Genomic DNA, 20,495 nt, shown 5'->3' with positions numbered 1-20,495 from the left:
GAGCTCTCCTTCGGAAGTCCAGTCTGGGCATCCTGCCCTGTCCCTGTCCCCAGTGCAGGGAGGAAGAGGGAGGATGCTTTTCTCTGGGAAGGTGCAGGGAGCTCCCAGTGCTGCGTTGTGTAGTATCAGGGCCAGGCAGCCTCCTGACCAGCGTCTCCCATGCTTCTGCCATCAGCCCCATCCTGTCCAGCGCCCTGGGGAACATCTTCAGCAAGTGGGACCTCCCGGTCTTCACGCTGCCCTTCAACATCGCCGTGACCCTGTACCTGGCGGCCACAGGCCACTACAACCTCTTCTTCCCCACAACACTGCTGCAGCCTGTGTCCTCGGTGCCCAACATCACCTGGTCGGAGGTCCAAGTGCCCTTGGTAGGTATCACGGGAGGAGAAAGGGCAGTGTCCATCCAAACTGGACGTTAAAGTGGTGTTGGTTATTGTGCACATCAGAAACATCCATGGGTAATAATATTAACAACTACACAGTACAAAACATTCTACATACACCGCTCCAGGGCTACCACCCTTTTCTCACTCTGAGAGCTAGAAGGGCCATTTCTGGTCCCACGCTGTGATGGCACAGAGGACGAAACTGAGCCCAGGTTAGGAGACCTGCCTGAGGTCACACAGGGAAATAGGGAGGGGGCAAAGTCAAGTCTAGAATTCCAGGCCCAGGTTCTTTGTTTTTTTTTTCCATTTTTCAAAAGCCTTTTTGATGCTTTAGTACAATTTTAATGCATTTGGTCCAGAGGCTTACGTGGTATATTTTCTTTCATTTGATCACACTGAATCATTAAAGTCGTACACATCATGCTGCCATTTATTGGCTTACGAAGTCACTGTTCCCACCTCTCTGAGGCTTGCTTCCATTTTAAAGCACAGGTGTTCCTCCATTAAGAAACATATAACAGAGCTTTTAAAGTTCTTTATACGTATTCTGTACATAATGCTGACCTCTGGAGGTCTGCCAAGATCATGAGTAAGAAGCTACATTCCCGGCGTTAAGTCAGCACGGAGAAACGTGCCCATTAGCTGCCTTATCTAACCAGGCACATTTTCACCCGGGCCTTCCTACTTTCCGTTCCACCAAAAGGGCCCCACCATCTGGCGCTGGCCTGAAACTTCACTGTTAGCAATTCACCTTCCGACCACAAAGCCACTTGGGCTTGTTGAAGGAGCTTTCTCAGAAACAGCCATGCCTCACTTGTCTTGGCATTCCATAGTAGGCAACAGCGTGGGATAGCAGAAAGAGCCCTGCATTCGCACTAAGAAGCAGCATTATTTAGGAAGAGAAATGTTTGTGTCGGTCCCACCTTGGTTGATTGTCGTGTGTGGGTGAGGACCTTCCCAGGCCAGGGCGAGAGAATTGTGTTGGCAATTAGCTCTTCAGCCTTCCAATTCCTGGTATGTTTACCCAATCGATACCTGTGAGAGACAAAATTGCTCTAAGTAGCCTGCTGGGGGAGATGATGTTAGAAAATACCAGCTTGAGATACTACATTCTCCATGCCATGTTTTCAATTGAGAAGATATTTTGCAATTTTATAAAATTAAAAAAAAAATGGATAATCTTATAGAAACACTTTAGACACCCCTCCCAGCCTCACCCTGCCCCGAAAAGTTCCAGGAAAGAAAAACTCCATTTTTGGTGGCTGTTCTTTAAGAAATAACTTCCTGGCCAACTGAATGGATTATGACAATGATTTATAAGTTTTGTCTTTTTGACAAGTGTAATTAAAGGCTTGACTTTCTGGGAAATAAGTGATGAATGTCAGAGAAAGGGTTGAAAATGCACAGCAATTTGAGTCCCCATGGGTTCTTCTGCTTCCCTTTCCCCTGCAGGGCAAGGCCAGAGGCCTCGTTCTGTTCTCTGTTACGGGAAACAGGAAACTGAGCCCAAAGAGCCCGCTGGGTCCCCTCCTGTCTCCGTATGCTGTCACTGTGGTGTGAGGGCCCTGAGCTCCAGGACCTTCTTCCCCTGACAACCCCCAGGGGCAGGGTCCTCTCAAAAGACCCAGGCTGAGAGCACTGCCTAGGGTAACGTGTACAAACTCCCCCCAGAACTCTGCCTCCCCTCCGCTTCCTGCCCAGGGGCTTCCTGCCCAGGGGGCGAGGCAGCCCCTGCCAGCATATGCAAATGACCCGGAGCCTCCTACCTTTATCACCTTCCTCGTTTAAGGGCCTTTGGCCAAACCCTCCAAGACGCAGGACCCAGTCCCCGTTGCTGGGGAAGGCTGCGTTTCTAGGATCCTTTTCCCAAACACCAGGGCACCTGTGCCAGTGCCCACAAGGCATCAGACTTCCTCAAGTGCCTTTTCATTCACACGCAGGCCCCAGCAGCCCCTGTGACACGTGGAGGGTGGAGTCCAGCAGGTGGCCCCACCGGTGCATCCATCAAAAAGCAGATGCGGGCGATGCTACCTTCCCCGGGCCCTTCTGTAGATGCTAGTCTGACCACACATGTCGTTCTTGGGGACAGAAAGGACCATTTTGTATCTAATATTTAGCCTTCTCATCGTCTTTTCAGCTTTAAAAAAAAATTACAAGAAGGTTTCTAAACCCCGACTTTGATCAGACACATATTACCTTTCTAATGAATAGCACCCTCATTTGAAAGGTTCTCCATTTCTCTACCCTGGGGCATAAATGCCTCACACTCGTGTTTCTAAATAAAGGAAACTCAACATCCTAACCTGTTAGTGCTCTAAGAACTCAAGATCAAGATAATATAATTTAAACTAAGATAACTTTGTTCTTTTTAGAGTTAACCTATTGGAGTAGAAATATCTTGGAAACCTCTTGCAAAACGTTAGTGTAGCGAGTTTGGTGTTGAATCTTTCACAGCCAAGGTTCAAGTTGTCTCTTTTGCCTCCATAGTAAGCATGTGATCCTGTCGTCCCTACAGCTTTTGAGAGCCATCCCTGTTGGAATCGGCCAAGTGTACGGCTGCGATAACCCCTGGACCGGAGGCATTTTCCTCATAGCTCTGTTCATATCTTCGCCTCTTATTTGCTTGCATGCGGCAATTGGATCCACCATGGGGATGTTAGCAGGTCTGTGTCATCAATTCCCCGTTAATGGGCTATGAGGATGTTAGTGCCCATGGCTAGCTCCAGAGAAAATGGTGACGTGTGTCTTCAGCCCTCCTCCACCTGCTGATGTCTGTAAACTTTTCCTCCTTCTGTTGTACCCTTTTTCTCCACTTTTGGTACTAGTTCCCACATGCTCCCCTGGGCAAAAGCTGTCTTCACAAAAGGCTTTGGTGTTGGTCATTTACACTTTAGTATAAATTTTTAAAGTTTGGGAGAGGTTTCTTCCAGGCATATGTATATTTTAAGTCACTTCCAATGACAACGGAGAAGGATGTGTTCTCCATTAGAGAACATTAAGGTATCAATGAAGGAGGAGTGGTCTTCTTTCTTGGCTGGAGAAGGATATTCTCTGGACTGTTTGAATGAGACTTCAGAGTCCTTACTCAAAAAGTCTCTTCAACCCATACCAGCTCAACTGCCAGTCTTCACAGGGCTCTATGGCCATTTGTTCCCTGTAGATGTTCGTCAGTAAATAAAATCAGACGTCGTTTTTGTATAAATGCTTAAGAGGATAACTGGTTCTGGGCGTTGAGGACTGTGGTAGGTTTCAGGGTGGGCAGGTGAGCGTGCAGGACCCCCAGACTCAACACTGACGCCTGCCTTCTCCTGCAGCACTCACTGTCGCGACCCCCTTTGACAGCATCTACGTCGGCCTGTGTGGCTTCAACAGCACGCTGGCGTGCATAGCCGTAGGAGGCATGTTCTACGTCATCACCTGGCAGACGCACCTTCTCGCCATCACCTGCGGTAGGTATTGCCGTCGGCATTCCCTTCCGACTTCAACCCAGGCCTGCGTCTGTCCCCGCAAAGAAAATCACCCTGTGAAAATGCTGCTGCTCCCACAAACGTAACTGGGAGGAATTGTTTCCATTGTAAAACGGTTTTTGTTTAAAACTGTTTTCAATGGTTATTCGGTGATTAATACATTAAAAACTAGTTTCACTGAATACACAATGTCAGGTGCTGGTGGTTGGGTTGTTTATGGGTTGTCTCCTATCAATGCTACTTTCCTGGTGTGCGAATAAACGTCATGGTGAATATTTTAATTTAAATTATCTTTGATTTTTTAATGGGCCAGCATTTTTTTTTTCGATGACCTGAAACTAGACCCATATGCCTACTTACTTCCTTCCACACAAAGATCCAATAACAAAAATTCTAAACTTTCACAGATGTCTCTAAAATCAGTAATCATCTATATTATTAAATTGGTTTTGGCCTTAATCCTATTTCAAAAAAAAAAAAAAAAAAAAAGTCTGAGCACTATAAATGAGAAGTCCATGAGCCCTGAAGGTTTTTAAGGCATTCAGGGTCAAGGCTGCGCCTGCTCCAAGCTCTCTCGGTGGCCCCCAAACTCCATGCAGGGTCAGAGCAGGGAGGCGGAGGGTGGGCAGGGGTGGCTGCATCGAGAGCCTGGAACTGCAACTCTGTCCAGAGTCTCAGAGGCCAAAGACATCTGGGACACCAGCTGGGAAATGACATTGCAGGGTACCCCTGGCAGCCAGCTCCCAGTTCTGCTGGTTCACTAAGGAATATTGACATTCCGTAACAAAGAAGTTTTAAATGCCCAACTTATGTCAGATATTGTTACCCTGGTGGTTCTCAAGCAGAGGTGATTTCCCCCTTCCCTGGGGACATTTGGCAGTGTCCGATGACATTTCTGTGTGTCATACCCAGGGGGAAGAGGGGAGAGTGCTACTGACATCTAGTGGGTAGAGGCCAGGTGTGCTGTTGAACACCCACCATGCACAGGACAGACACCACGACTAAGAATTACCCCATCCAAAATCATCAGTGTCACCACGGTTATGAATCTTGGTACAGGTCCTCTCATTTAATCCTCACTACACCCCTGTAAAGTGTGTGGATGCTATTACTACCCCCATTTCACAGATGGAGAACTGAGGCTAAAGGAAGCTAAATAAATTGCCCAAAGTCAGGTCTGCCCAACTATGAAAGTCTGTGCTCCTTGTAGGGTACACGTTGTTTCCTGACGTGAGCGCTTTCTCCATAGGTGACAAACTCCAGGCCCAGAATAGTTAGGCCTTTTTCTGTCATCACACAGCCAGTGATGGACAAGACAGGAAAAGTGGCCAGGTGTCCTGTCTGGAAGACCCCTCCCCCCACAGCACGCCCTGCACGTCCCCTGGGACAGACGGTTGCCCCTCCAACTGGAGACAGTCCCCTTCCCATCCTTCTGCCCTTCCTCCCCTCTCCCCACGCCGCAGGCCTATGACCACCTGTGAGCACACAAGGTTTTCAGATGGTTTTCCTGCTAGTCACAGACCAAAGCTGATAAAATAACAGTGCAGAAGGGGAGACAGTGAGAACAAATCCTTTCGCTGTGGGTCCCAGGGAAGTGGGTGGAGTTCGTGTCTTCCACTGTTCATAGGCTGAGCCCAGAGTCCACTCCAGCCCTGTGGCTCCCCTGCATTCTGGGGCCTGGTGGTGCTTGGTTTGCACCCACCCCCATCTGCCCTTCGTCTCCAACCTCAGATCTGAGAAGCTGCCTAAGAGCGTGTTCCTGCAGCCAGGTGGCCAGGGCTCTGCCTCTTGTACGCCATGAAATCCTGGGCAAGTCATCTGAACTCCCAGTGCCTGATACTAACCGTGCCCAACTCAGAGTGTCGTCAGGATCAGAAAAATAAGCTGTCTGGTGTGACCCGTGAAACCTGCTGATGCCCCCATACCCCGCTCCATATAACTCAGTCTTTAATCTCGCCTACTCTTCCACCTTGAATCACCCTCTAAAGCAGTAGGGACTTCTCCAGCTGAAAGACGGGCAAAACAGTCATTTAACCTCTCTGAGCCTCAGTTTTCTCCTTTGTGAAATGAAGACAATAACAGAGCTTACATTGCGGGAAGACAGGAGGATATGGTCCGTATTGCCACTAGCTGTTTGATTCTCTGACAAAGGTTCGCTGTTGTTAATATCCTGGGGACAATCGAGATGGGTTCAGAAGCAAAGGCCAATTATGCCAGCCCATTTTAACAGCCTCTCCCCTACTGCCGGCACGTGGCTCTTCCCAGCTGCCAGCCTGGCCGTGCCCTCTGCAGAGCCTAGAACACAAGGCAGTGGGCATGTTTGGTCTTCCTCAAGCTTACGGAATGCTGCTCCTCCCTAGAAACCCATATTACGTTAATAACCTGTGATGAAATATTCCAGTAGGGAGTTCTGGGGATACACTTGCCTTTGCTGTATAGTAAAATTTTCATTTATGGTTTATGCTGTTAAATGTTCCTTTACTGCCATGCAAGGTGGTGAGACCCAAGAGGACTGTAACAGCTAAATCCTGGCCCTTTTTAACGAAGTTCATCTGCTGTCTTCACTGGGCTGGCATTTGCATGGAATTTAACATTTTTAAAGCTGCCAAAAAATGGAAATACAACTTTTTTTTTTTAATCTGAGAGATAGCATTTGTGGCATAAAATATATGGGGAGAGACTATGTAAACTAAGCTTGAGGCACTGAAATAGTTACTGGTCTATTTCTCGTTGGTTCTTTTTCCAGCACTGTTTGCGGCCTACCTGGGTGCTGCCCTGGCTAACGTGTTATCCGTGGTGAGTCAACTCGGGCTGACAACATGCCCACAACACCCTTCCTGGTGTCCTCTCAGTTCCCAAACCCTGCTCAAAATCCCTCCTCCAGGAACCCTTCCCTGGTTCATCTCCCTTGTTTTAAATCACACTGCTCACCTCTGCGCCTGCTAGACAAAATAGGTCTCAACAGCTTAAACATCAACCCTTGGTCAATCAAATCCCCTTATCGGTGGGCCAGGAGCTCCGTATAGAAGGACAGTTGGAAGGACATGATCTTATAAATCAAACTCCTTTCTATTGTATTATTCTCTGAAATTATTTTTAAATCTTTGTTATTTAATTTGTGTGTATGCCCAACCAGCTAGTGAGCCAGTGTACATCTTTGTCTGTCCCATAGCAAATTGGACATTTGGTGGGGGCTGTGGCATCACTAGCAAAGGCTTCGGGGGGGAAAGGGGGTGTCAAGCCCCAGCTGAGTCAGAGGCCAGAGCTGGTGACATGTGGGCAGGAGCAGCAGTCCAAGAACCCCTGCCTCGTCTGGGCCCCAGCGAACGGTGACATGTGAGCCCAGGGGGAGCCACGGGGCCAGCCCCAGGCCCAGTGAAGAGTGCTCTGGGCTCAGCTTGCAGTCAATGCCTCCCCCTCTTAGATAGGGGTACAAGGGCACATCTCACGTGGGGACGAGGTAGGCGTTCTACTCACGCCTGTCTAAATCCCTCCCGCACCTCTAGTGAAAATGGACTGTTTGGACTTAACATGGGAAGATATGTTCTAAGCAGTATGATTAGGCTTCCCTGGTACTATCCTGTCTCCCCCAGTGGACCAAGTCCCTCTTCGGGGCTCCCTTGCATTTATACACAGCTCGGCTAAGCACTCGGCATAGTATTTTGTGACAAGTCTGGTGCTCATTGGTCTCTTCCATTTTCAACCCATGTTCTCCCTCAGAACAGGGGCCCTGTATTCTTATGTTTATCTCTAGAAACTATTACAGTGCCCAGCACATAGTAGGTGTCAAATAATACAGGATGAAGGAAACTCTAAGGTAGTGAGCCTCCCTGACAGGGCACAGTAGAGCTGGGCTGAATAGCTGGCCATCGGAAACACCGAGAGGTGACAAGAACATGCAGTACGGTCTCTGAGGCTCCTGTCTGCTCCAGGCTTCATCCTCTCTTCCTGCACCCAACCATTCACCCAATCCTTCATCCAATAAATCCATGTCATGTGCCTTCCTGGGACAATGTACCAGCCCCGTGTCTTCAACAATGCCACCCTCCATCTGTTTGACGGTAATGAGCATGTATTGAGGACCATTTATTGAGTGCTTAGCATGCACTAGGTACCAACTCTGAGTAGGTATTACTAGCACTATTTTACTATTGAGGAAACAGGTCTCAGAAAGATTAAATGACCATAACAAGCGGTCAGAGCTGAGATTTGGATCTGGGTCTGTGGAACTCCAGACCCACATTCTTCTCACTGTGGGACCCCCAGGGGTGCTTCCCACACCTTGTGCTGTCTTAGCAGGGCTTTGGAAAGGTTTGTCGAGTGGAATTCTTCCCTCATAGGCACCCCTTACAGCCTCAGTTCTGGCACCAGGGTGTCATTGCTCTTCCCCCAAGACCCACCCAACAGTGCCATCTCTAGACACATACATGACTGGCATTGTCACTTCCATGGTTTTACATGAGGTTTTTACTGATTATGATAAGATGATGTTTTGGGAAGAGGGGGCACAATTTGATCTGCCTCATAACTGAACTCACTGAAGCAAATTATCCACTCAAGCTATCTCAAATGGACAATGGGGAGGAGTATTAAAACCCTTCAGGCCGGGCGCGGTGACTCACGCCTGTAATCCTAGCACTCTGGGAGGCCGAGGCGGGAGGATTGTTTGAGCTCAGGAGTTCGAGACCAGCCTGAGCAAGAGCGAGACCCTGTCTCTACTAAAAATAGAAAGAAATTATCTGGACAACTAAAAATATATATAGAAAAAAATTAGCTGGGCATGGTGGTGCATGCCTGTAGTCCCATCTACTCGGGAGGCTGAGGCAGAAGGATTGTTTGACTTATCTCACTTGATTGTTCACAGTCAGTTACAGATTGAACTCTTTGTTCTACTACTTTTCCCCCTCCTCACTACTGTACTTGACTAGTCTTAAAAAAATAATAATAATAAAAAACACTTCAGAGCATCTCAAGGAATAAAAAGCAGGTCAACACCATGAAAAATGGAGCTGGGGATGGAAGAGCCCTTGAGAAGAGAGGCAGCTATGCTCTAGCTCCAGCTTCCTGGGATGAGGACATCACACCTTTGCCTCTCTGTGTACATCTGCTCGCTTCCCCGGTGTCTCTCAGTGACAGGTTTCTTTTGTGCTCACACCCCACAAATGGCCGCCCATCACTGATTTGGTTCTCCTGTCCTTTCAGTTCAAAAGCCCTATAGACACAGTCTTTGTGCCTTTTAGTTCAAATTCTCTAATGAGGGATTCTATTGGCCCAGGTCACCTGCCTATGGGAAGCTGTGTTTTGAGTCAGGTGCTGATCTCTAGTCCAATCAGCTGTGACCAAAGAGAAAATGGTCTTCAGCTACAAAATGGCTGCCAAAGACACTCCTCCAACAAGGCCTGAGGGGAGAAGGCATGGAATGGTCACAGTTCCTAGAGTTTGAAGTACAGCCTCGCCAGACACCTCAAGACAAAACATGCCTTCTACAAAAGGCATATTATTATCCCTTGGTGACTTCTATGTAAGGCATATTAACTTCGATTAGGATTCCAATGGCTGCATTTTGAAAAATGTGTACTCACCTGTTAGAATACAGACTGAGACCTGGGCATTATTTTATTTATATTGGTCATCAATTAAGTATCTTCATCAATGTCCACAAAGCATCCCCTCCTCCACCCAGGGCAGTAGGTGATTGATAAGGGCTGATTAAACAAGCATGGGCATCTGATGTAACCAAGGCTTCTCTTGTGTTCTCCTCCCCCAGTTTGGATTACCAACCTGCACCTGGCCCTTCTGCCTCTCGGCACTCACCTTCCTGCTCCTGACGACCAACAACCCCGCCATCTACAAGCTCCCACTCAGCAAAGTCACCTACCCAGAGGCCAACCGCATCTACTACCTGTCCCAGGAGAGAAACAGAAGGGCATCGACCATAACAAAGTACCAGGCCTATGATGTCTCCTAAGTCGCCCTTTCCAAAACACACCACTATAAACCCAGCCTTCAGCAGGCCGTCTGGGATCCCAGACAGTGGCCTTAACCTTCCCTTTTGTCTGTTCTATGACTCAAGCACTGGGAAATGTGTGTGTAGTCACCATTCAGAAAGCTCTCTGTTCTGAGATGCACAACACTTATCCAAAATATGGTTAGTTTAGACTCTATATTCATTAGATTGGAAGGCAAGAGGGTAGGTTCCACCCCAGCTGTGCCACAAATGAGCTTCTACCATCTCTGGCAAGTTCTTCTCTGCTTTCTGCTTTGATGTCTTAATCAGTTTCATGACAGGGAGGGACTCAAGAGTCCTTTCCACCTCTGAAGTGTTGATTGTTCTCGCTCTCCTACAAACTGATGAAATCAGCATGACCAACAAATAATTACTTTGAGTTAAGTAAAAGATGGAAGTGTTGCCAGAGAAGAGGCAGGAAACTGTTAACTTTCTGTGGAGGTTTATTCTTAGGTCATGGGCTGATGCTTTCCAGACTTGGGGTTAGGAATCTAAATTCACTGTAAGTGCCAATGTGCCTTCTTTTACATAACAGAAATATTTCTGGAAATGTTGTAAGGTAAAAATTGATCTTTATCAACACTCAAATCATATTGTAAACAAATATGTTTCCTTTTGCAATACTCATGATCATACTCTCATTAAACGAAGTCTGCAAGTTGGTATCAGGGTTTTCTTAAAATTGGACTCACCTGCAGGATCACACATTGCTCACTTGGGGGGGTTTCCCATGGTCAATCGTGTGTGTGAAAAGAGATAAGAATGGATTAAAAATTGGCCGGGCGCGGTGGCTCACGCCTGTAATCCTAGCACTCTGGGAGGCCGAGGTGGGCGGATCGTTTGAGCTCAGGAGTTCGAGACCAGCCTGAGCAAGAGCGAGACCCCATCTCTACTAAAAATAGAAAGAAATTATATGGGCAGCTAAAAATATATATAGAAAAAATTAGCCGGGCATGGTGGTGCATGCCTGTAGTCCCAGCTACTCGGGAGGCTGAGACAGGAGGATCGCTTGAGCTCAGGAGTTTGAGGTTGCTGTGAGCTAGGCTGACGCCATGGCACTCACTCTAGCCTGGGCAACAAAGTGAGACTCTGTCTCAAAAAATAAATAAATAAAAATTATCAGAAGAATGTTTGATGTGTTTAGGAGAAAATTACATGGCAATGACCATGGATATGGTTTTCTGTTTGAGTTGAAGGACAGATTTGTAATAACCCATTTCAATTTTTAGGGCATAGCCTCTTAGCTTTGTGCCCCCAAATTATAAATCAAGCCACTCTTGAATGGCCAGTAAATCCTGTTATTTGGTGGCTCTGGTCATAGCATTGACCTCCCAGACCACAAAATGCCTTTGTGGGACTCCACATGACACAGGCTTCCCCCCTTCCTCAAAAGAGGGGGATGAACCTCTTATAGGGCCACAATGGGACCTCCCCCTCCCCCCCACACACAAAGGCTTCCAATGTAGCACAAAGGGGTGAGGAACTTAGAGGGGAATGGGGAGGGGACGGGGAGGGGACAGGCCCTCTTATATACTCAGCTCTAAGGAAAGAATTACATTTCACCAAATCCATCCTTTAGAAAAAGCTGGTTTCTACATTTATCCTTTCTCTTCTGTCTACTCTGAAATCCCGGCCATCTTTTCCCAGCCCAAGAGCGCTGGGCTGCATATTTCTCTTCCAGATCATGTCTAGCCCATTATGACTTCCGCAGGAAAATGGAGCCCTTCTCCATGGAAACAAATCCTCCATGTAGGGAAGGGGAACGAGTCACACTCCAGAGGCTACCTCTGAGTTTGTGATCACACCTTGAGGTCAAGAAGGCCTCAGGCTATATTTTAATGACGTGGAATTACTGCTCTCTGAGGATTAGGCATCCAGGAATTTCACCAGGAGGCTGTTTATGCTCACAGCTCACTCAACTGCCCCAGAACCTCCAAGTGATGACATAGAACTATTAAAGTACTAGTTTTCATGCATTTTCCACCAAAGTGTTATAATCTGGTTTTATTAAGAGCAGGAAACCCTCCACGTGCATGCTGTTCTGGTTATTGACCACTAATAAAACCCTTCAGCTGTTCTAAGTATTTCAATATCCTTGCCTATAAAGCAAGCCGAGCTGGCCCAGGATACCAAGCAAGGTGGAAATAGATGGGGTAAAAAAAATTCAACCTATGAAAACATACAATGTCCACAGGATACCAGAGTGGCCGGTGTAGTCCAGAACTTCAATCAGGCACCAACAATGGAGGGCTGGAGCCAGCTCCACTGGCTCCTGCGACCACCTGTGCAGGTGAGTGCACCTCTCCCAGCGCCACTCGGTGACATATTGATAGCCTCAGATCGGCCACGGTGGGAATATTTACACCACAGAAAGCAGCAAACTCTACAGATGTGGGCATGCACACAGCACAACAATACACGTTTTGCAAGCACATGTACAAACAAAAAAGGTACATTTGAATGTGAGAGGGAAAAGAGAGCGGGGTATGAAAATAAAAGGACACACAGACTTTCATATATCCCAGAGAGGGGCCTCACATGGACCCGTGAAGATACGCCAGGGACTAAGGCATGTGATTAACTCAACCGCCAGAAAGAAATTTAAAATACAGGGTGGCAGAGTGTGTGCTACATACATATCTATACACACATACGTGCACACACACATGTATAGTTGTTTTTGTCGTCTGTCTCTTTTCTTCATAGAAGTAGCCCATGGGTGGCATATAGTAGCCCCAAAAAATAGTGAATTGAGCAATTGAAACACCTTCCCAGGCCCACTCTCTTTCCCTCTACAGAGTCCATTCACTCATACTGGCTGGAATTTGAAATCTATTCCACACACAACAACATACTTATAGCAGACGCACAGAATCTCAGGAAGTCCAGCTGACTTGCCTCCAAAACTTACACAGTGTTCAGGGAAATAACTGTTTAGAATGGTGCATGCCATCTAACCCTAAGCATTTCCTTGTTTTGTGGGCAATAACTTCAAGCTTCTGCGAACAGTCTTTTGAAACTATCCTTACCTTACAGAGCCTGTATGGTTTGGACCTTCAAATCACTTAATGGTCTCAGGTGAGGCAGGTAGATGGTACGTTAGTAGTTCAACTCCAGCGAGTATCAGAATCACCTAGAGATCTTATTTAACACAGATCACTGGGCCCCATTCCCAGAGTTTGAATCAGTAGATCAGAGGCAGGGCCTGAGAATTTGCATTTCTGACAAATTCTCAAGGGATGCTGAGGCTGTGGGCCTCCAAGGACCTCTTTTCTTTTTAAATTACCCAGCCTCAGGGATTTCTTTACAGAAATACAAACATTAACTAAGACAGCATCACACCATGACTTGTTCAGTAAACCATCTTCCCCACCATACTGTAAACTCTGTGAGGGTCCAGAGCGTGCATCTCTGGCTGCCCCCAGCTGCAGACCCTGCACGTGGTAAAAGCTTCATAAATATTTACTAGCAGATGGACCCCCCTGCCTTGGCATCTCTGTGAGCCTAGAATTGATTTCGGAAGGTGTGTATTAAGCAAGGTAATATTTGTTCAAAATGCAGATTTGGAGGCCCTGCCCTCAGAGATTGGGATTCAGTAGAGGAAGAGGTGTCAGAAACCTGCATTTATACAGGCATCCCAGGTGACATGAGGAGGCCGATTCTCCTGGTCGTCTGAAGAACTGAGGGAGGCAGGTAGGGAGAGGAGAAAGAGTTGAAATATGGTTTGGCATAACTTGAGGAACATATAAATGGTTTGTGCCTTTCTCCCCCAAATAACTTCAATTTACCTCGTATGTGAATGTCTTGTTAGTTTCTATATTCTTTATAAAAACTATAATTTCAACATAAAATGTAATATTGACCATACAATACAATTTAACACTTCATTTTATATTGTCTGGTATTGCTTGTCATCTGGGTGGGTCCTATTTGCTCAATAAGGTGGGGAATTCTGAGGTCAGGGATCTCATCTTATAATTACTTGGGCACAACATACTCTGGGGACAAAACAAATTTCTGAGCACAAGATATCCTTGCTGCTGACTCCTGGTTCTCGGACTTTTATCTGGGGAAGAAGGGGGTGCTGGGTGGGCTTCCACAGAGAGAGGGAAACAGGATCTGCATGTCAGGGGCTCAGGATAGGGAAGTCACAAAAACTCTTCTTTTAAAAGTTTCATAGTTTTAGCTCTTACATTTAGGTCTTTGATTCATTTTGAGTTAATTTGTGTATATGGTGTGAGGTAGGGTTCTCCATCTCCTGCAAGTGGACATCTAGTGGTCCCAGCACTAGATGTCAAAAAGATTATTCTTTTCCACTATAGGTTTTTTTTTTTTTCAGCATCCAGAAAAATCTTTAGTTTTCATTCCTGTAGTTCTAAGGTAGTATTTCCAAAACTAGTCAGCCATGAGTCTTAATAAATATCTATCAAAAAGCAAAAAGTCACATGAGCCAACAAAATCCAAGTACACAAAGCTAAGTAAAGTTAAACATCATTCTTTTTTTTTTTGTTTTGTTTTGTTTTGTTTTGTTTTTGAGACAGAGTCTCACTCTGTTGCCCAGGCTAGAGTGAGTGCCGTGGCGTCAGCCTAGCTCACAGCAACCTCAAACTCCTGAGCTTAAGCGATCCTCCTGTCTCAGCCTCCCGAGTAGCTGGGACTACAGGCATGCACCACCATGCCCGGCTAATTTTTTCTATATATATTTTTAGCTGTCCATATAATTTCTTTCTATTCTTAGTAGAGATGGGGTCTCACTCTTGCTCAGGCTGGTCTCGAACTCCTGAGCTCAAACGATCCGCCCACCTCGGCCTCCCAGAGTGCTAGGATTACAGGCGTGAGCCACCACGCCCGGCCTAAACATCATTCTTTACCATAGTCTTCTCAAAGACTTTGATGCCAGTGTGCTTTAATGACTCTCTCATCCTGACTTTATCAGAGAAGACTTTTTTTCTGCGTGTGGCCACCTAGTCACATCTCTAGGAGTACACTTCCAAAGAGCCCAAGTGCTGGATTCACTCTTTTGCAAGGATAAACTTGGCTGATTTGAATGCTACTGGATTATTTCAACTTGATCTTTGAGAATTAGGACAGCAGGATAGTTGGGGTTTGTGTGTTCGTGTATTTATTACCTTTAACCAGGCCAGAGCACAAATAAGACCATAATTTGTGAATTCCCCTGGGCTTCTTTTAGCAACTGGATGGAGGAGCCATGTTTTTAGTTTGCTGCTGAAGTATCAACTTTTTAAAAGCCAAACCTTAAACAGTGTATTGTTGCTGTTTTGTTTTCTTTCATTTTGATTTTTGAAATTGTGGTCCAAGAACAACCCGAGACATAATCACTTGAGTGTGGTTTAAAAATGCAGATCCTGGGGTCTCTTCAGACCTAATAATCGGAAACTCTGGGGCTGGAGCCCAGACTCTGCTGCCTCGAGCTCCCCGGTAATTCCCGTGTACATCAAAGTTGGATGCTCTTTCCTGAATTAAGAGAGAGAGCCCAGTTGTCCAAAGAGAGATGGGAGACAGAGACTGATGGGTACCTAGGACCAGACGGCTCTTTCTGTACCTCCTTCCCTTCCCTTGTCCACGTCTCTGCCCTTTTGCACATTGGCACACCCTGTGCGGCAGCCTCCTGTGTGATCTCTGAACTCAGGCACACTGAGCTCGCCTTGGCGCGTGATGCCTTCAAATTGCCACCGGAGGGCGCCAAAGCACCTCCAAAAGCCCTGTAAGGTGCTCTCCGAGTTCTTTGGCTTCACAGGTGCTCGTTCTAGGCTTCCAGCCTCCGCGTCTCAGCCCTGTCCCCCACCTCACTGATTCTCAAAAGGACATTGGATTGCATGGGAGTGCACAGCTGCTAAGAAAAACTCTCACTAATTGTGAGGCCCTGGGGGATTTGTCTAATCTGCCTCTGAGCCCAAGTTTCTCACCCTAACAAGGAATTCATACCGACCTGTCATTGTAGTTCCTTCAGCGATGAAATGCGACCGTGGAGGCAAAGCTCCTTGACCAGCTCCTGGCGATTACTCCACCATCAGGCAATGATCTGCACGGCCAGAAAACCAGAAACCTTGAATTACAAAAACAATTTTAAAATTTTTATTATTAACACATCTAAGTTCAGTCATGGCTGTCTTTCCTCCATATGCTCAGAAACCTGTCCATCACCTCCATACTGTTCAGTCTTGACCTTGAATTTGGCCTCCAGCGCTGTTCACAGCACCCACGGCGTGTAGACGAGCACAGGTGGGAGACGAGGGGCCCTCAGCTCAGCTCAGGTCCCACACCTTCCCCTCACACAGCTTTCTGTCTCTGGGTTATGCTAGTTACTTTTAAAGAAGCATAATTTAAATTTTGTTCCCTGATTGTGCTATCATGAGCATTATGATCATTCATTCTGCGAAGACAATTATCGTAATAGGTACTTGAGTGGTGGAGGTGGTGGGAGACCCTCCTGCTTAGCGTCCTTCAGAGCTGCCACCTGCCTGAAGGCTGAAGCCCAACTCCCGAGCTTGACAGACCAGGTGCTTCCTGACCCAGCTGTTTCACCTCTCTGGCCTCATGTCTCACCAGCCCCCACCAACACACACACACACACACACACACGCACACTCACTAAGCTCTTCCACATTCGATTACTTTCTGAGCCTCAGACCCAAGGCTCCTTAATTTTATCTTTGTTTGTGCTGTTTTTGTCATCCCTTTCTTCCATTTGCCACCAGAAACACTCCTATTCAGCCTTCAATACCCAATTCAAATGTCACTAGCATCTTTTCTGAGTATTTCCGTGATCAGCAAGGCAAAGTTAAGTTTCCTTTCTCAACACTTCCATGGTATTTTGTGTATACCTCATCTCTAATGTCTCTGATCTGGCTTTAAAGAGGCTGGGGTGGCCTCCCTCCCTGCCCTCCAGAGGTGGCCTTTCATTTGGCCTCTCCACGGCCACTTTAGACTGAGCCAAGCACTCTGGCCCGCTGAGCAGGCAGCCACTCCATTACAGGACCGTGTGTCTGCTCCACGGCCAGTCAGCAAAGCAGGGTGTGCTCTGGGCTCAGACAGCCCAGGACAAGCTTTTTTGTTTTTACATTATATTAAAGTATAACATTTATCTAGAAAAGTGGACAAGTAATATGTGTATCACTTAATGAATTTCCCATAAATGAACACACCTATGTAACCAGCACTTAGGTCAAGAAACAGAATATTACCAGCATCCAGAAATCCTCAACAATTGTACCTTAAAATGTATTTTGAACTATTTAAACTTAGATTTAAAAAATGAGCTATGAAATTTCAAATATATGAGTAGTTACTAGCTTCTGAAAGACATTTTAGAAGTTACAGATACCAAAATACCCCTGAAGATGTCACTCTGAGGATCTGGGGACACTGTGCTCCTTTCCCAAGCAAAAGCCAAGCCCTCAGCTACGCTGGGCCCCAAAGTGGACACTCCCAAGCCTTGGAGCTGAGCCAGGTGCAGACGAGGCAGGTACATCATCTACCTGAGTGTTTGGAGAACCCGATCACGTTGACTGTGAGAACGTTCCAGGCAGGGTTAAGGGACATGAGATGGAGGACAACTGTCATTGGTTGACTGCCAACTCCATGCTGGTTTCTCCACTAAGGACTTCACTTATACCATCTCACTGATCCCATGGAGAGGGCCACCCCCATTTTTTTAAAAAAGGGAAGCTGAGGAGAGGTAACAGGACTTGTCTCAAATCTACATATTATGATGATCAGAAGCCCCAGAACCAGGATCTCAGCCCAGCTGGCTCCCAAGTGCATCTTCCTAGAAGGAACAGCACAGGCAAAGGCCCTGGGGTGGGAATGAGGACAGTCTGTCCTGGGGCACCTCCATGCTGGGGGAGCCGACACCCCCATGTAGTGAGTGTCCCATTGAAGAGTAATGAGAGTTGAGGAGGGAGGGGTCCTGAAAACGGGCAGAGGGGCTATAATGGAGGACTCTTCCACTTGCCCCAACCAGCCCCTTTGCCCTTCCTGCCCTGCCCTGTGTGACGGTTAAGAGTCCACAGTGGGGACCTTGCTGCTTGTGTGTGCTATCTGATGTGTATTTTTTCTTCTGCATTTCTGCAGATGCCTTGATGTTTCAGGTGGGTGTGTTTGGTCCCTACTGCCCTGGTGTTTTCCATCAGAGGAAATGTACTGGCTCTGTTATTGACACATCACCTGGGCCTCCAGCATCACACAGGTGATTGCAATGCACCCTGACCTCCTGACCTGACGAGCTTACAGGAAAGGCACAAGCCCAGCAGCCCACACTGGGTGGCAAGACAACATGCCTGTGTCGCTGCTCTGTGCATGTGCATGGTTTCCAGCACATTCCGCCTTTATCCTGGGAGGCCCCTGGACCACAGGAAGCAGTGCCGAGCAGCACATGGCCTCCCCTCTCCCTCCCCCGCCAAGCTGACCTTCAGGGCCCTTCTGTGGGGCCAGCCCACCTGTCCGGGCATCTCATTGCCCTCTGCTATTGGCTGCAAGGTTGGGGTACCGCATGCCCTGGAGGTGCAAGGCTGGGCGGGCACCCTTGCTCCACTCCTCACTACCTTGGACAGCTGTCAGTTGTCTGTTTGCTCAGCTTTTAAGAGAAAGACGAAGAACACCCAAAGAGACAAAGAAACATCTCCCTCCACCCCATCAGGACCTAAGTTCCAAAGGCTGGCAGAGCCACGAGAAGGGACGTAGCGTGGAAGGTGCTGAATATACCATCGATGCATAGCTTTGCTCACTCATTCTCCTCCTGCCTTCCAACTGCTTCCAACTGCTTCTAACTGCTCCCCTGCAACCCCGAAGACACACCCATGCTCTCGTCTTCCCTGTCACTTTTGTGTAAATGATCCCCAAATGCAATGTCCCGAGCCCTGGACTCTTACCCAGACCAAAGTCCCACATCTCCAAGTGCATCCAGGGCTTGTCCACCTGCCTGTCCAGACATCTCAAACTCTGCACAAAATTGACCCCCAATTGCCTTTGCTGCACTACCTGTGGTCATCGTAAAGTTTTTATTAAAGTGTAATAGCTTTACATTACAGTGCACACATCACCCGTGGACACACCCAGGTAACAAGCAGAACATCCTCAGCGTCCCAGAAGGACCCCTTGCATTTGATTCCCACCAGTCACAGCCCCTTCCAATGGTGACTTCTCTCTGTTTAGCATGGTTTTGAACTTTGTATAAACAGAATCATGCAGCCTGTACTTCTCTGTCCCCAGCTTCTTTCACTTAGCATTGTGAGATCCACATATACCATTGTGCAGAGCTGTGGACCACCCATTCCCTCGCTATGCAAGTGTGTCATAATTTATCCATTCTTCTACTGATGGACAATTGGGTTGTTTCCCATGTGTGGCTGTTATGACTACTGCTGTATTGAACTTTGTTGTGAATGTCTTTTTGTGAATGTGTGTAGGCATAGCTTTTGTGGGTAGTCCCGGGAAGGAATGTCCCGGCCATAGGGTGTGCAGGTATCCACCCTAAAAGATACGGCCAGCAGTTTCTAAAGTGGTGCTATCAATGTACATTTCTACCAACAGCACGTGTGGGATCTGCTTCCCCACTTCCTCACCAACACTTGACGGCATTTTTGACTCACCCTCCCATCCCCCCCATGCCTATCAGTAGTTCTTTTTCCTCCCAAATTATCTCACATTTGCAGCCCTTTCCGCTTGGTTCTGGCCTGCTGCAGGGGCTGTGCACTCACAGCAGCCTCCCTGGCTTCAGATTTCGGGCACCCCATGAACCACTCCCTGACAACCTCTCTAAATGCCGCTTTCCTCATCACACTGTCCACAGAACGTCAGTCACCCCTGATCCCTGATTACTTTAGAGCTGCATCTGTTTGTTTGTCTGGTTTCTGGCACTCTTGGCAAACCCAGTGATCAAGCAGACCCCATCTTTCTTTCAAGCTTCGATGCTGTCTTCATGAATCCCACGTGCCGTTTTCCAATGCCTTAATCCCTCTTCCAGTAAATCTTCAACACCAGTTTGTTTGGCAGGAAACCGTCGTCTTTGTTAGCAGCTCTGTAAGAACCCCACCCCCACTCCCACGCCCCTCCCCACCCCCCAGCTGGACAGGGCGAGTGGCAGCAGAGCCCTAGGGAGCTTGTTCCAACACCCTTGTTTTCAGAGAAGCCTCAAGTGGTGAAGAACTTAAAAAATATATATCCTAATGACTTGGCAAATGTTTTCATGACTTTTTAAAAGTGACAACTACGAATGTTTATAGCAGCACAATTCACAATTGCAAAGATGTGGAAACAACCCAAATGCCCATCAATTCATGAATGGATTAGTAAATTGTGATGTATGTATACCATGGAGTATTACTCTGCTATAAGAAATAACGGTGATAGAGAATCCCTTTTGTTCTCCTGGAGAGAGTTGGAACCCATTCTATTAAGTGAAGTATCTCAAGAATGGAAAAACAAGCACCACATGTACTCGCCACCACTTCTTGTTTGTTGTTAGCCTTTATGTGATTGGAAAGCAGGCAGAGCTTTGCATATTAACTGGTGGGGGAAAGAGCAGATTACAAAGAGGAACTTCAAGTCAGCCGTGCTGTTAAGACTGCTTCTCAGTAAGAGAAACACCCTCAGCGTGACAGTTACCCAGCATCT

The 20,495-nt window shown here is 47.2% G+C and overlaps 1 protein-coding gene across 1 annotated transcript in view; it reads left to right on the top strand.

The window, feature by feature from the left end:
• The window catches only part of SLC14A2 (solute carrier family 14 member 2), a 41,219-nt gene extending 31,398 nt beyond the window's left edge, over positions 1-9,821 (top strand). Inside the window, exons 15-19 of the mRNA XM_069468033.1 lie at positions 176-368; positions 2,902-3,049; positions 3,701-3,835; positions 6,600-6,649; positions 9,621-9,821. Of these exons, the coding sequence (XP_069324134.1) occupies positions 176-368; positions 2,902-3,049; positions 3,701-3,835; positions 6,600-6,649; positions 9,621-9,821 (727 nt within the window). The remainder of the gene's footprint in view (positions 1-175; positions 369-2,901; positions 3,050-3,700; positions 3,836-6,599; positions 6,650-9,620) is intronic.
• The last annotated feature ends 10,674 nt before the right edge of the window (positions 9,822-20,495 follow it).

This window comes from Eulemur rufifrons, chromosome 5 (genome assembly GCF_041146395.1).
Source record: "Eulemur rufifrons isolate Redbay chromosome 5, OSU_ERuf_1, whole genome shotgun sequence".
In the NCBI taxonomy this organism is placed as follows: domain Eukaryota; kingdom Metazoa; phylum Chordata; class Mammalia; order Primates; family Lemuridae; genus Eulemur; species Eulemur rufifrons.
This window is presented reverse-complemented; position numbering and strand designations above follow the sequence as displayed.